Source organism: Cucurbitaria berberidis (genome assembly GCF_010015615.1).
Source record: "Cucurbitaria berberidis CBS 394.84 unplaced genomic scaffold K460scaffold_2, whole genome shotgun sequence".
Classification (NCBI taxonomy): Eukaryota; Fungi; Ascomycota; class Dothideomycetes; order Pleosporales; family Cucurbitariaceae; genus Cucurbitaria; species Cucurbitaria berberidis.
This window is the reverse complement of record NW_024468936.1, coordinates 1644320-1659801: the sequence shown is the minus strand read 5'-3', so window position 1 is coordinate 1659801 and position 15482 is coordinate 1644320. Positions and strand designations below refer to the sequence as shown.

At 52.7% G+C, this 15482-nt stretch overlaps 5 protein-coding genes across 5 annotated transcripts; 2 read left to right on the top strand and 3 right to left on the bottom strand.

Annotated features, from left to right (window-relative positions):
* Nucleotides 1-648: 648 nt before the first annotated feature.
* Nucleotides 649-2991, top strand: K460DRAFT_402843 (uncharacterized protein; the record flags this gene model as incomplete). Its single annotated transcript, XM_040936564.1, has 6 exons — nucleotides 649-711; nucleotides 1437-1575; nucleotides 1626-1909; nucleotides 1963-2152; nucleotides 2200-2395; nucleotides 2481-2991. 6 exons carry the CDS (start codon nucleotides 649-651, stop codon nucleotides 2989-2991), a joined length of 1383 nt encoding a protein of 460 aa, XP_040790054.1.
* A 194-nt stretch (nucleotides 2992-3185) lies between these two features.
* On the bottom strand, nucleotides 3186-4964 carry K460DRAFT_374545 (t-complex protein-like protein 1; the record flags this gene model as incomplete). The annotated part of the gene is made up of 3 exons (XM_040934679.1): nucleotides 3186-4423; nucleotides 4476-4846; nucleotides 4906-4964. The coding sequence occupies 3 exons, from the start codon at nucleotides 4962-4964 to the stop codon at nucleotides 3186-3188; spliced, it is 1668 nt and encodes a 555-aa protein (XP_040790053.1).
* A 741-nt stretch (nucleotides 4965-5705) lies between these two features.
* K460DRAFT_402841 (uncharacterized protein) lies at nucleotides 5706-6836 on the top strand (the record flags this gene model as incomplete). Its single annotated transcript, XM_040936563.1, has 3 exons — nucleotides 5706-5751; nucleotides 5801-6477; nucleotides 6540-6836. The coding sequence occupies 3 exons, from the start codon at nucleotides 5706-5708 to the stop codon at nucleotides 6834-6836; spliced, it is 1020 nt and encodes a 339-aa protein (XP_040790052.1).
* Nucleotides 6837-7224: 388 nt separating this feature from the next.
* Nucleotides 7225-7980, bottom strand: K460DRAFT_352620 (pre-mRNA-splicing factor ISY1; the record flags this gene model as incomplete). Its single annotated transcript, XM_040931664.1, has 1 exon — nucleotides 7225-7980. The coding sequence occupies one exon, from the start codon at nucleotides 7978-7980 to the stop codon at nucleotides 7225-7227; it is 756 nt and encodes a 251-aa protein (XP_040790051.1).
* Nucleotides 7981-9037: 1057 nt separating this feature from the next.
* Nucleotides 9038-14584, bottom strand: K460DRAFT_402839 (uncharacterized protein; the record flags this gene model as incomplete). Its single annotated transcript, XM_040936562.1, has 2 exons — nucleotides 9038-9270; nucleotides 9319-14584. 2 exons carry the CDS (start codon nucleotides 14582-14584, stop codon nucleotides 9038-9040), a joined length of 5499 nt encoding a protein of 1832 aa, XP_040790050.1.
* Nucleotides 14585-15482: the final 898 nt, after the last annotated feature.

The window sequence follows — 15482 nt, the reverse complement described above, 5'->3', positions numbered from 1 at the left end:
ATAACGCTCCCGTCCCGTCAGACTTTAGACCACTTCACATGGTCGGTCCGTAATTGTCTCAAGCGCCTCATACTCTTGTGGCGTTTGCTCTAGGCCGAAGGCAGGTCCGAAAGGTTGATGCCAGGGTGGGCGAGGAGGAGAGGAATTTGTTTTTCCATCGTATAACAGAAGCTAGAGACTACGGAGCAGAGCAGCTTTATACAGGCCTCAAGAGCAAGTAACTCCTCTTATACTTAAACTATTAGATACAACTAAAACTCGCATTAGACTTATTAGTAGTCATAGAAAGCAGAAAATTAATATTTAGTACTATAAGAAAACAATAATAAAGTTTAAAACTATAGTTAGCAACTGTCTTAACCTATCCTAGAAAAATTAATGTAATTATAAACATTTCCGCACTTAAAGTACTTTTACAGAAACTAGCGATAGCTTAACTAGGGCGCAGGCGCTTTGAAAATCCTCTTGCTCTAGGCCGCCGTGTCAATCTGAACGGAGCGAGGTGCAGGCTTGTCACAGGGGCCGCTGCGGATATCTCTCTATACGACCGAATCACGAAAAGCCGCTTGAAAGCCCCCAAGGCATCACTAACGGACATCATGCAAACGGGGCATCATCCGTTTCCCCCCTTCCGCCCCTCGTACGACTATGGCCATCTGCAGCGTCCGCGCCGCAATCATTGGATCGAAGCGACAAAAGCAAAGTGAAGATGTATGCATTGGACACTGCGGGGAAGGGATTCGAGGCCGAGCAGCCCTGGTCAATTTCGCTGATTTGAGCGTCCGGCAGTAGTGAGGTTGATCTTGACCCGACGGAAAGCCTCTCGTCGGTACCGCTTGACGTCGTTTGATTCCATTTGAACACGGTCCGTGTGGTGGTTGAGGAAAAAAGAAAGCAAGTGCCCGTTCAACGTGCACCGTTCGAGAAATCCTCGAGCAAGTGGCTCTTTACTTATAATGGCCTGGACATTTTTGTTGAGCATCTTGGAGTGTTACGTCCCTACAACTTCTGCTTTCTTTGAACGTAGGTCAGTTTTGAATATGCAACGCAGTATGATCTTTGCTTTGAGCATTGCGGTCTTTTCCGTGGTTCCAGTGGCGGCGCAAACCTCACTTCCCACGTGCGCTGTGAGTGCTGTTTCTCTCGCAGGTTTGGTAGGCGATTCATCAAGCCATCTGGTTGGACATGAGGCACGCATCTCGCCAAACCTTGTCATGTCTTTCAGTGGAAAGTCGGTACAAGATTTGTGCCCATCACAAGCTACCGAGACGGCTCTCTAGCTCCTGAAGAGGTCATCTTATGGTCTGGTATTTTAGACTAGCATCTCAAAGACGCTTTGCCAGCTCCTCATACAGATACCGCCCAGCCACCCACGCGGATGGAGAAGAGTCAATGTAGTGAGCACAACACCGGCCGTCGAGACTGACTGTCAACAGGCAACATGCTTTGCATCCGCAGTCGCAAACCAAACAACATGTCTTCTAGGAGACGTACAGTGCATATGCAGCAACCAACCCCTTAACATAGCCATCCAGGGCTGCGTAATGGGCTCCTGTACTCTTAAAGAAAGTCTTTGTAAGCTGTTCTTGCCTTCCCAGCCTATTCCGTCCCTGACCTTGACTCAGCGGCCGTCAATATCTCAAATGCCATGTGTGATATCCCCATCAAGGACCGCTCCTCACAACTTATAATCACCAATGCAGTCTTTGGCGCCCTCGCTCTCGTTGCCCTCCTCATCCGTATGTTAGTCTCCATCCAACAGCACATTTTCGGCATCGACGACTTCTGCGCTGTGGTGGCGTACGTGTTTGCTGCTCCGGTTGCCTTTGGACAGTTGGCGTGTGGGCTACTGGGGTTTGGGAAGGATACATGGGCTGTGCCGCCGGAGAATATATACTTGATCATGAAAGTAAGACTCGAGATGTGCGTGCTGTGTTGAAACATTTGACGCTAATGTAGCAGATTGTGTACTTCAATCAGCTGAGTTACTTCATCTCGGCCAGCTTCAGCAAGTTATGCTTTCTCTTCATGTTCCTACGGATCTTCCTAGCACAACAGACTAGACATTTTGCGTACGCTGGCATCGTCCTATCGGTGCTTTTTCCTGTAGCTTTTGGGCTGCCAATGACATTCGCTTGTAAACCTATATCTGGTAAGACACCCACGAATGCACTTCCAGCAAACCTAACCTGTGAATAGCGGTCTGGACATCGTGGGACAGGGAAACGCCATATGACCACTGCATCAACCAGCCAGTCTTCTGGTTCTGTGCTGCTGGATACAACATCCTAGTAGATGTCTTCATCGTTTTGATCCCGATCCCAGAGCTGCTTAAGCTGAACCTGAGCCTGAGGAAGAAACTTATGCTCGTCGCCATCTTTAGCACTGGTGCAATGTAAGATATCTCCTTCTATTACTTTCTTCGCTACACTATCTGTTCTCATGTATCCTAAGACGAATTACTAACAACTACGCCATAGAACAATCATAGTGTCCATAGCCCGCCTCTGGGCCCTCGCCCAATATGGTAGCTCGAACAACCCAATCTACGACAATATGCTGAGCGGCATCTTCTCGCCCTTGGAGCTCAACGTAGGAATAATATGCATGTGCATGCCCGCCTTCCGTCGCTTCGTAGCACGCTTCCTCCCCCACTGCTTCGGCTCCACCTTCGGTAGCTCGGGCGCAAAATACAAGTACCGCGAGTACGACGATGACACGCCGAATGCGAGACTGAGCAGTGGCAAGAAGAGCGGGAGGAGGGTGAAGGCGGACACGCTGGGGGGTAGTTTGTTCCAGACTACTATCTTGAAGACGGTTGATACACACATCGAAGAGACGCGTCCGGAAGATGATGAGGTGCGTTTAATGGAGCTGCAGAAGAATGGGAAAGCGTCAGATGCTGCAAGTGCGCATGATGTCAGTCAGCTAGCGCCAACGCAGAGTTTATATAAGACGCAGCATATGGATACGCTGCCGAAAGAGTGGTGAGGTAAGTGAGAGGGAACTGGAGAGGAAACTGGCGTTGTAATCTACGTATAAAGTCAAAGTCACATAGAGATACATTCTCAATAACTGGGTATTCTGGTAATCAACCGGAGTTTCATGGGTCTCGCCCTAATATGGTGACTTTTTCATGTCATTCATTATACATACTCAGCGTTCTTGTCTCTGGTATCGCACACTTAGTCGTCCTGATCCCAGTTGCCCTGCTGTGCCTTTCCAGGCATCTTCGGCCCACCGGCTTGCCTTGCAACAATGATCTGATCGACGCTAAGAACCGTCCTTGCAGCCTCAGTGGCCAGTTTTATGGCCCAACTCTTGCTGACCCAGAGATCCAAGATGCCCTCCTTCTTGGCATCAAGGGTACCAGTGTTGTCATCATTCTCGATATCAACACCAACAGACCACTCATCGTCCTTTCGGCCCTTCTGGGCGGCATGTGCAACGTACAACCTCGCGAGTACTTCTGTTGCATCGAGGCCTGCTGACTCGGCGAGAGTTCTTGGGATGACCTCGAAAGCTTCAGCGTATTTGCGGATCGAGTACTGCGCGAGTCCAGATGTCCTGTCTGCGATGGCCTTGATCCTCTCGATGAGCTGCATCTCTGTCGCTCCGGCACCGGGTACTAATCGCGGGTCGCGGGTGATGGCCTTGACAACGTTGACACCGTCATCGATGGCACGCTCTACGTCATCGAGGTGATTCTGGGTAGCGCCCCGTAGGACGAGGGTCGCTGTCCGTGTCTGCTCGTTCTCTTGTCTGAATACCGTTACGCGATCGCCGCCGATCTCTAGTGTCTCGACGATGTCGACGGTGCCCATCTCATCTGGCATGGGTGCTCCGAGACGAGCGAGCGGTGTAGCACCAACCACGCGGCATAACCGGCGGAGTTCGAACTTGGAAAGAACCTTAATGACGAGGATGTTGTAGCGGTTGAGGTAGTGCAGTGCCAGCTCTCCAATAGTTGACCCAGCAACCACTACCCTCATCCCGGAGTCGTGAAGCTCTTTAATGACCTGCTCGACCTGCTGTTCCTCGCCCTTTGTAAAGTCCATCATTTCTTTGGCATTGTGTAGCAGCACCGTGCCCTTGGTCTCGGTCTGTGAGATGTCTATTGGACAGGAGAATACGCCGACTTTGGCCTTGGTCGCTTTTGTGACGATACCGTCCGGCTGTCTTGCGAAAACCATGCCTTTGACGACCTTGCTCTGCTCTAGGCTGCCGCCCATGATCTTGACTACACGGACGTTGTCCACGTTGAAGTTGGTGGGGTTCTTGGGGAGGACGGCGAGGACGGCTTCGGCGACGAGGCCAGCGAGGAAGTCTTCGCTGCCCGACTGCTTGGCTGCGACGACTGTGCGGATTGCCTTGCTGAGCTCTTCTTGTGACCGGATGTCTTCGACCTTGTCGCATACAAGTTCTTTTACATAGTTAGCCTATGCCTCAAACTGCCTTTCACGTGTGCCACATACCCTCTAGAGTCTGCTGGGCAGCGTTCTGTGCCTTCTCGTAGCCCAAGACAATATCACTTGTCTTAAGACCCATCCGAATCAGCTCCTCAGCCTTCTTCAGCAGTTCGCCCGCGAGGACGATGACCAAGTTTGTCGCATCGCCCATTTCCGCCTCCTGCTGCTGGCTGGCCATGACGACCAACTTTGCCGCGGGGTGCACAACCTCGAGTTCCCGCAGTATCGTTGCAGCGTCTGAGGTCAGGATCATCTTCTGGAGGTGGTTTATGACGATCTTGTTGCGGCCATAGGGGCCCAGAGAAGTCTGGACAGTCTGGGCGATCGTGCGGCAGGCGTCAATATTGCGAATAACAGCGCCATCTTCGGCGTCGTAGCTGTTGTGGGGTGGTTAGCTTTGTATATCCAGCGGTAGTGGGGCGAACATGGCAAGTACTTTTGATAGCCCTGCTTGAAGAGGCCAGCATTAGGGGCGTTGGGTATTGTGAGAGACATTTCGGCGGTATGGGAGGAATATGTCGGGGCTGCGGTGCTGTCTTCGCAATGTTGCAGCTCACCACGAAATTTACCTAGCAGAACGCGTCCCGCGATGGCTTGGCAACGTCGGTGGAAGTTTTACCGACGAGGTACACGAGATGGAAAGATTCCAACAGCGCTCAAGCTGGGGATTTACAAGTCACTGTCAAAAATGTATTTGCATACGTATTGTAGAGTATTCACTACAAAACCATACGGTGAAAACCCCAGTTTCTGCATGTTGGGCTTGTCTGCAAAAGGTCACAATGTGCCTGCCTGCGTGCAGGTATATAGACGAGACTCTGAGCTCTAGATAGAGAGCCAGAGCGTGCCATGGATACAAGTGATTGGATTTCTGACTGGGAAAGCCTTTCCCCTCTGGCCTCGAGAGGCTTGCGTCCAAGGCGCGCATGCACGTAAGAATGTGAGCAAAATCTATCTAGCCATACACCTTAGAATTTGTGAAGGTACCGCTAGCGAAAAAGACTGCTCGAATCCCTCTGGGCACCGTGAAATGACCACTATCTCACAAAATTGGAGCATACTGGGGATAAGTTGGTGCCGTATGAAGATGAAGATTCGCAGAGGTCGGGCGCGGAAATTTTGATGAAGCTGCTCAAGCCGCTTAGTCAGTGGCGCTATGCCGAATGCACTTCCGCTCCCCGAACTTTTCTTAGATGGCGGCAGACGACGTCTAGACAGCGACGCAGGACAGAAGGCATGAACGCGGGACAACAGACGACGAGGCGGTTGGCCGTGAGAGCGGGTGAGTTGGTCAGCTGCAATTGAATTGAATGCGTTGCTGATGAAGGCAGGACAATCAATATGCCGTTCCTGTAGAGACACCATCTCTCGCACCTATGCCAGCGCAGCAGCAGCCGCTGTTCAGACAGAAGACTCAATATCCCAACACATCCCCCCGGTTACCCAGAGCTCTCCCAACACCTCGTACGGCGTCAACGCCGGGGTTGTCCTCTCCCGTCCCCCGCAAATCACACGCGACCTCCACCCCTTCGAGTCCGCCTTCTTCCTCTACCAGCGCCGTCTCAATGAACGTCTCGCCCTGCCCTTCACCCGGTACTTTTACTTTAAGAAGCGCACGCCCGCAGATCTAGAATGGAAGCGGAAGATGAAACAACGCCTTACGCCAGCTAGAGATATCGGACGCTACCAGGGCTATGGAGAGGAGGCATGGAATGACGAAGTACTAGTTGGGGCGAATGAGAGCAAATTTGAGTGGCAGGTCGAGAAGCTGCTTGAGGATGCTGAGCAGTCTGGTGCTGAGCCTGGTGCTGCGGACGCGCCTGGCATGAAGAAGGTTGAGCGCGAGCTGTTTGACAGGCCGAAGCCGCGGGTCACCGAGGCCGACGAGACGAATGACACTAAGAGTCTGAATCGTGCGCTGCAAAGGACGTTGTATCTTCTTGTCAAGAACAAGGAGGGGCGATGGGAGTTTCCACAAGACAAGCTGAGGGAGGAGAATCTCCATGGGGTATGTCCACGCTGCCACTCTCAGAGACTTGGAAATATAATACTAATGACTGTTTCGTTTAGGCTGCACACCGCATCATCACCCACACGGGCGGCGAGAACATGAACACTTGGCTCGTTGGCCACGTACCCATCGGCCACCACCAGATCGACTACCCAGAGCCTCGGCCCACGGAGAAGCTCAACGAGCATGGCGCGAAAACCTTCTTCTTGAAGGCGCGTATCATGGCCGGCCAGGTCAATCTAAAGGAGAATAAGCTGGGCCTCCAGGACTTCAAGTGGCTAGCTAAAGATGAGCTGAAGAATGAGGTGGACGGGAGCTACTGGCGGAGCATTAAGAACATGTTGACGGAGCGATGATGGGAGACAACCCACGCAATCTCGTAAGCCATTGCGCCGAATAGGGCATGAAATGTACGAGTTTCTTGTAGTAAAACTGTACAATATCTGAATAGCATAGTACAGCGGCGCTGGTAGAAATGCATGGCTTGAAAGGCATGTACAATAAAATGGTCATACATTTCTATGAAAGTTTGTTGTCCGTTCGAGTCCAGAGCTGCTCTTGCTGCCTGGTAGTCTGGTGATGTACATATGAGCTTTTGCGCTGCCAATTATTGGGCAAGGGTATCAATCTTTGCCCCATTTTCCCGTAATGAAAAGTCAAGCCGGAATACCTGTGAAGACGCCACACGACCTCTGCCGCCAAAACTCCGTGCAGAAATATTTGCTTGGTGACCGCTACCACCACTCAACCCAGCTTTTCGAGAAGCTTCCTCCTCCTACGCTCCACAAGCTCGTCGCTCACTTCCTCCAGTGTCGGCACGCGCCACCGCACGCCGTCTCCAGCATCGCCCGGCAGCTCCACCCACTCTTTCTGGAACTTCGAAGGTTTGTCGTTCATATCATCGTCCAAGACCAAGAAGCTGTCCCACGCCTCTTTCTCTTTCACCTTCTCGTACGCTAACAATGTGCCGTCCTCCTCGTCGAGGTTGTACCCATAGTAGCCCGCGTCCACCTTCTGCCTAAGCTCACTCCTCTTCTCCCTCCCCTTATCCATATCATCTTCTGGTCGTACCTGCCTCTCGAACAGCTCTTTCACACCAGGGAGTTCTTTTGCTCGCCCAAAATATCTGTACCCCTTGCCGCCTCCCGGCACCTCCCTTCCTTCCTCGTCTAGCACCCGCCCGCCCCTCATATAGTTCGGCCCTCCTAACCCCCTAATCTGGCTCTCCCACATATGCTTCTCGCGCATCAACTTGTTGATCTCATCGTTCAGATCCCGTATCTGGAAATCGCTGAGCGCTTCGTCCTGGATTTTGGTGACTTTTCGAGAGATCTCCTTAAGCACCTGGCCGCGCCATTTCTCACAAACGGGTATGGCGGTTACAGAGGTAATCATCTTGGGGCGCCGCGTGCGCGATATGTCGATTATGCCTGCTTCGGCAGCTTGCGCAGCGCGGAAGCGGAAGAGCATGGAATGCGCCTTTTCGGAGTTGCGAGCCATGCTTGCGGATGTGCTTGTTTATCGTCCCTTGATCGGAGAAGTATGTGTCGTTTCAAGACAGGCGCTGTAGTGCGAGTGTAGTGTTTGTTGGTAAGCGTGGGTGTCGTGTGCTCTGTCGCGTTCTGGGGAGGAGTAGGCAAGGGTTATTATTATGCGTCGTATGTCGCGCTTCGGGAATAATGTAAACAAACAGGAAGCTGCCCGCAGTTGCAGAAAGGAAGAGTTGACAGGAAATGGAAGGCGCGCACGGCGATGGCAGTGTTGTTCGAGACAATGGGCTGCAGGACGCGTTGGCGTTGGCTGAGAGCGAAAGTTTGGAGTTGCAAGTGGGGCGGTGACGCACGGCAAAACAGGCTTGGCATTATCAACGACTCTCTGGGGTGCATGGGGGTTGCATGAAATTCATGCACTAAGTCCTTCTGCCGAATCACGCTCCATATTGTTATTGGAGTTGTCACGGTCATATGGCGTCTTGTTTGCAATTTAGGTTCTTTCTGATTCATTGCGCTATCAATCTGACCACTGGCCATCAACACAGCCTCTGACACCAGCTGAATAATATTAGGTGACACCTCGCTCCAAACAATACTAACGGAAAATCGAGAAGGCTATAGACAGGTAAGGAAATCGAGTCCGATGAGGAAAGGTTGAGTTACAGGTGGTTCTGGTAAGAGATCTTGAGAAGTCGAATACAGCGGACGGGGATCGAAGGAGAGCGTCATTAGTTGGTCGTCTCAGTATGCCAGCTCCGTCGATAGACACGGTCGCTGCGAAGTCGGTCGCTGCGAAGTCGGTCAAGCAGTGCTCCACGGTAGAACGCCATACCCAGAGTACCTTCATTCCCCAGTTTAGCTCCAGGTGCATCTCCATTCGAACCCAAACCGAAAAACAATGGCCAAATGCCACAAGATACATAGGAGAACGGAAACATCTTGCTAGATGGTCATGTAAGACTAAGGAAAACAGGCTGTCAGCCAAATCAAGTGAATGCAAGGGTGAAGTGTTTCAAGGACAAGTAAGAAGAAATGATGCGGTGGAGGCTAAAGAGATGGAAGAGCTAAGCACCCGCGCCATAGTTCGCTGCTTCCAACTCAGTCTGGTGGCGGATTCGCTCGTTACGTGACTCATTCCGAGATTCGTTTCGAGACTCGGTGTGCGACTCAGTACGAGACTCGGTGCGAGATTGAGCGCGTGAGCTCAGAGAGCCAATGAGAGACGGCCGAGAGTGTATGTTCTTGCCATGTCGGCCTTTTGTGGAATGCTGGTGGAGGTGGGCGACATCGTGTTTGCCTTCAGTCAGTTAGTGTATATATTATGCCAGTTTCCATAAAGGCTTACCATCGCAGCATGCCCGGACATTGGGCATAGCATCCAGGTCACGTTCCACATGGTCGTGGATGTCGCGGCCAAGATCCATGTGAGTGTTGCTGGGCTCCTCATACATTGTGGAATCTTGCGCGCTAGTTCGACTTCGGCGGCTAGAGAATGACCCTCGCACAGCAGAGGTAGGTCGAAGGATATTGCTGAAACGGCTAGAGACAGAACTCTGGGAGGGCTCAGTTGATAGTGCACGTCTTTGCGTGACCGTTGATTGACGGAGCGTCGGTACCTGAGCATGATGAGGGGAAGAAGTGCGCCGACTGATATACGAGGCCATGGAACGACCAGTCTGTCGCGATGAGCTTCGGTATCCAGCATTGAATTCGTCTTGAATTTCGTCAGTGGCCACCGGCTTCTGCCCTTGCTGTTGCGTTGGCTGATCGCCTTCTTCCACTCGTTGACAAAGGTAATTAAGAGCATTGTACCAAGTCTCGTGGCGTTGACCAGTGGTCGCAGTAAACTTCATAGCACGACCTGGTGTAAGAATGAGCAAGCTCTTCTGGTGAAGTCCCGGAGGCAAAGGATTCCCATCATTAACTTCTTGAACAGACTCAATAGCTACACTCTTGGCTTTTAGCTCAGCCTTGCCAGCAGTCTGTGGGTCTCGGTCACTCCAATAGAGGGTTCTCGTGTAGGGGTGGATCCAGAAGAAACGGCGATGTCGATTCTCAGACATGCCCTCTCGACCTGTTTTGCGAGTGTACTTCCACAGATACTCCCCAATCATCGTCTGAGTGATGGCCTGGATCATGCGGGGGTCCGTTGTACCAGCCGGTACTCCAGTTGGAGCGAATGATGGTACACCGGGAATATTGAAGCGCTGATCTATTTCAGAAGTAAACGAGGACAATGATGATCGACGACTGAGGGGAGATGATGCGCCACTTCGAGCATCACCACGCTGTGAGTGACGGCGAGCCTTCGGAGTAGTGCCGCCAGTCTTCGGAGTCAACCCGGTATTGCTTGTTTTGATTGAGGGTGTTTCAGGTCGCTTTTTGTAGGCTGACGCTGGCATCATGGGCGGGCCCATGGTTCCAGGACTACTAGGAACCAACGGTTTAAGGGCAGCCGCAGCAATAACCTCCTTGTGGTCAGGCGGAAGTGGTGGTGGAGTTGCAGCTCGTGAGCGAATGCTTCCGGAACTACCAGGACGCCTAGGAGTTCGACCAGGTTCGTTAGAGTTCTTCCTGGCGGGTGATGGAGGCGGGGACATGGATTTCTCTACGCCGGCTGTGGCGATAGTTCCAGAATAGCGTTGTTGGCTTCGAGCGAGCAGCAGTCTGTCAATCTGTTCAGCAGACACCATGGTTTGAGTGCCTCCATCAGCCATTGGCGTTCTTTGCGTCTTCGAAATTGTGTTGGCACTAGTAGGTGTGAGGGGCATGCGATCACCCCTAACGTTGACGGATGTTGATGTTGGCTCAACCTGTCTGTCTGTACCCCAAGGCAGGACAGAGTCGAAGAATCCAAGCTTCGTCGTGCTCGATTTTTTGTTTTCAACATCTCCTGTCTGCGCAGATCTTGCAGAAGTTGACAGAGGAATTGGACTTGTTCGGTGCGCAGTGACTGGTCTTTGGGATTTGGATGGCTTGGTTTCTTTCGAGAAGACCGAAGATAGTGCCAAAATAGGAAGACGAATACGATTCGCCGTCGACGGCCGGCTTGTCGGAGTGGGGAGGAATGACGGCAGTGTCGGGGACTCGGGCTGAGTATCTTGTAAAGTCCTTACGTTCGAGAAGTGATGTTGAGGTGGTGAGGCTGCAGGTACTGCAATAGGCTCAGTATGCTGTGTTTCAATGGCTGATACCTGAGGCAGCGCCCTTTGGCGTGGTTGGACAGGATCAGTAGACTGGGAAGAGAAAACTGATAATTTCGAAAGCGCCGTTCTCGGAAGCTCGACCGGCTCAGTCGTCTGCGAAGACATGGTAGAAATCGCCGATGGTGCTGGTCTCAAGGACGCGACTGGTTGAGATGCCTGGAATGATAGGGCAGACATTTGCGATTGTGCAGGCTTGGGCAGATCCACAGGCTGAGTTGATTTTGACGAAAACATCGACAACTGCAAGGGGGGGATTCGCGGCGCGAGTGGCTCCGTAGCGTGAGACGACAATATGGAAAGCTGAGGAGCAGCAGGCTTTGGCGCAAGTGGCTCTGTTGCTTGTGATGACATCGTAGAAAATGTTGGAAGGACACCACGAGGAACGTCCTTGGGCTCGGTTGCTTGCGATGACATCGTGGAAAGCGTCGGAAGAGCATGACGAGGAACATCCTTGGGTTCGGTTGCATGAGCAGACAGATTTGACATCTGCAGTGGTACCTGTGATACTGTGCTCTGAGATATTTCCTTACGAATAGGCTCCTCTGACACTAGATCCCTGGAACCTGGAACGAATGATGCAGTCGGAGACTGCCCCATGGGCTCTGTTGATTGCGCAGATATGGCAGACTCAAGTAACGCAGCAGGAGCCAATGACTTGGAAACGAAGCCTTCCCTCGGTTCAGTAGTTTGATGTGCAATACTCGATACGTCCAGAGGAAGGGGGACGACCTTCTCGAATACCGGCGCAATAGGCTCTGTCTCGTGAGATGAGAACATTGATACACCAAGAGACGGATGAGCCGCATGTCGAGGCTCTGTGGTGTGAGTGGAGACTGAAGAGATGTTCAATGGCACGGTAGGTACAGCTCGCGGTGCAGTGTCCTGGGCAGCCAATGCTGACATATGGAACATTGGCGTAGGAGGATGTTGCGGTACTGTTATTTGCGCTGACAAGGATGATATAGCTAGTGAGGGCGTAGGGGGGGACCGAGGAGTAGTAGCATGTCCAGCCACGCTCGAGAAGCGAAGCGTTGGAGGCGAAGCGACCCTGGGCAGAGTATTTTGCGAGGAAAGGGAAGAGAGCCGAAGATCCTGCTGCGGTGGAGCTTGTGGGCGTGTGTCTTGCGCGTAAAGCGATGACACTTGCAACGCAGTTGGACGAGCAGCTTGTGGCTGGGTATGTTGACTCCAGATTGAGGACAACTTCGCAGGCTTTGTGATCTCGCGCTCTGTCATTGTCCCCGAGTCGACCATTGCCGGTTTAGACACGATTGCCCCGAGATGTGATCTACCAAGAACAGACCTCCGAAGGGCGTCAGGCGATGACTCTGGAGAGAGCAATTCGCTGGAACGACTTGGCGTACCCTCGGCGAAGCTGCCATCATCATCGTCTCCGCTCAAGTCGTTAAGCTCAGCGAAGAGGCTCTTGCCTTGAGCTGGAGTGCCCTCATTGCTATGGCTGACGAAGCTCGCAGGAGAATCCCTGGAAACAGGGGGCGTCCCAGCAAAAAAGTCCAAACTCCCTCGTGGTGTTGATTTTCGGGAGCTGCCCCGTCTAGATTTCATTCTAAATCGAGGTTGCTGACTATGAATGGGCGTCCTCAGATCCATCTCATCATATTCATCGCCTGAGACAGATGCCGTGCTTTCGTACGAGTCGCCTCTGGACCTACCGCGACGTGCACTGGATAGAGAAGGCCCAGCTTCAGTCTCGGTTAGATCGTCGCTACTATCGCCATCAAGAGTCTCGGCCCCGGTCTGGAACGCATCCGACTCGGTTGTCATGCCGTCACGTTCGTTGGCCGTCTCGAAAGCAGCATCCGAGATATCGTTGGCTGTCTCAAAGCCCTCATTAGCACTGGTCTCGGCAGCAGAACTAAAGCCACTACTAAATGCCCCAGGAACGACGTGGGTGGGCCGAGATTGGCGACTTGGTGTCATTGGCATGCCCTCTTGTTCTTCCCATTCATCGTCATCCACCAAAACCTCCTGAGTCCCCGATCGAAGGGCCCCCAGACGGTCAGGCCGAGCAGGCTTCTTGAACATGTCCTTGTCGTTCTTTTTCCGCTTGCTTGCGCTGCTTGGCCCATTTTGAGAGCGATTTGTTTCCAGCTCATCGCGAGACTCTTGAAGCATGCGTTTCAGCTCAACCTTCTCGGTCTTCTCCCGGTGGATACTGTTCTTGAGCTGCTGAATCATGCGATGGGCGTGCTGTAGAGAGTGCTTCAAAGTCTCTGACTCGAGCATACCGTGCCGTGGTGTCGCTTTGTTTGGGGACGGCGGAGGGGAGTGTTCGGGGGTTTGATTGTCACCCTCTTCGCCACCGTCATCTGGAGACGTATCTTCGGCTGCGACATAGTCCTCGGCCTTCAGGCGATAAGCGACAGCTCTCGCTAGCTCCTGGTTCTGGTTCGTAAGCTCTTCCACTTTACGCTGCATAGCGCCCCTCTCTGCCTCCCCCATAGTCACGTTCCGGCGCAGGCCTACTAGCTCAGTCTCGTGCTGCTTGGTCTTGTTGATGTGATCATCGTTAAGCTTTGCATGTAACTGCTTCAGGTCTTCGAGCTCTCGCTCCAAAGTCGATTTTTCAGAACGGGCGAGATTCAGAGCATGATTTAGGCGATGCTCCTTATCTGCTGCCGACTTTGATTGCGCTTCCGACTCGCGAACCTGGGTTTCCAAGTTCCAGTTGACGTCCTTGAGGCGTGACTCGCTTTCGTCCAATGTCCTCAGGCGCTGTGACAAGCCCTCAACCTCAATCTCAAGCTGCGACCTATCCAGGTCAGCTGCCTTGAGCGCCTCATCCTTTTCCAGCAAGACAGCTTGAAGGTCCTTCAATTGAGATAGTAATGATGTGGAGATCTCAGTAGCCAACGCAATATCGTTGATACGGCTAGGCTGTTGATTTCGCTGTTTCCGAGATGGGACGCTGACCTTGGTGGGCGAGTGGTGGGCTTCGCTGGAGTATACTGAAGCGCCAGCTGTTGTGTCGGTCTCACCACTCGGTACGCGGGACCTAGGGAGGAAAGCGCGGGCCGTCTCCCTCCCCACCTCATTGAACTCCTTTTCGAGTTCGGCCAGCCTCGAGCGCAGCTCTGGTCCGATGTCATTGTCATGTTGCTGGTGCTCCACCTCCTTCAGCTTATCCTCTAACTCTTTCCGCTGTTGGACAAGCGCATTACCCAGATGCGATGTCTCTTGCAGCCTGCGTGTTGTTTCGGAAAGATGTGCCTGCAATGCCCTCTTTGCTTGCATCGGAGATCCGTTCAGATACAAGGAGAACTGCGAGTTGTCGAAGGCAGAATATCGCTGCCTCTGGGCGTCCTGCGAGGCTGTGGTGAAGGGGTCAGAGCCATTGTGACTCTCCACCGCCAGCGCGCCTGGCTGGAGATTTGCCGTCGCCATTGGTAGTCCAGGAAGTTCAGCACCTAGTTTTCCATTTTCTCGAGTTGAGCTGCTTGCTTCGACAGGTGTGCAGTTCTGCGTGTGAGCGTGTCGGGAGGCGATCGGTTGTAGGTGCGCGAGTTGCGGTGCCAAAGGTAGGAGTCAGCGAGGGCTGGCGATGTGGTTTCCGGGGTAAAATTAGGGATAAAAAGCGCCTATACGTTTCACTCGGCTAGGGTGAGGTCGCAAGGCACACAGAATCGAAGGGAAAGTCGAAAGGGCTTGGCTGAGAGCGACGCGCGGGAGGGAATGGCGACACGGCAGCGGCTGCTGGCACTTGAACGCGTCTGTGTCACACAAGGGGCGATAACAGGATGCTCATCGCCGAGCAGCGCCTACGAAGGATAGAGAAAGAGAAAAAAAGGAACACCGAACGGGCGAGACAGGCGACAAAGGCGACAGAGGAGGAATGACAGCACAGCGGGAGATGTTGTGCAGAGAACGAAATGACCCCGGGAAGCCGTCCGCGCTCAGGCCTCTACTTTTCCAATGCATGCACACCCTGCGGCCAAACATCCACAAGCTTCAAAGTGCCCCTCGATTGGTTCGCAGTAGTCTTTCATGCGCGTCTAGGGATGAACTACGTAGACCATCCTATCGTGCAGCATGCCCCTCCTCTCTGCTAGTCCGAGGAGGGCCTTTCAGCTGTTTGTGTACGCGATTGGATCAACACCTGCAGAATCACGACGTGGACACCCCCCACCCAAGCGCGATTGGTAATAATAAACAACCTCAAGGATGCCCTTGACTGCATGAAAAGGGGCAAAAGCTGCTCTCCCAACGGGTCATTATGATGACTCTGAAAGCTTCTTTTCATCGCTCTGTCGACTCTTATCCACGCAGAGGTTTGGTTGTTTTT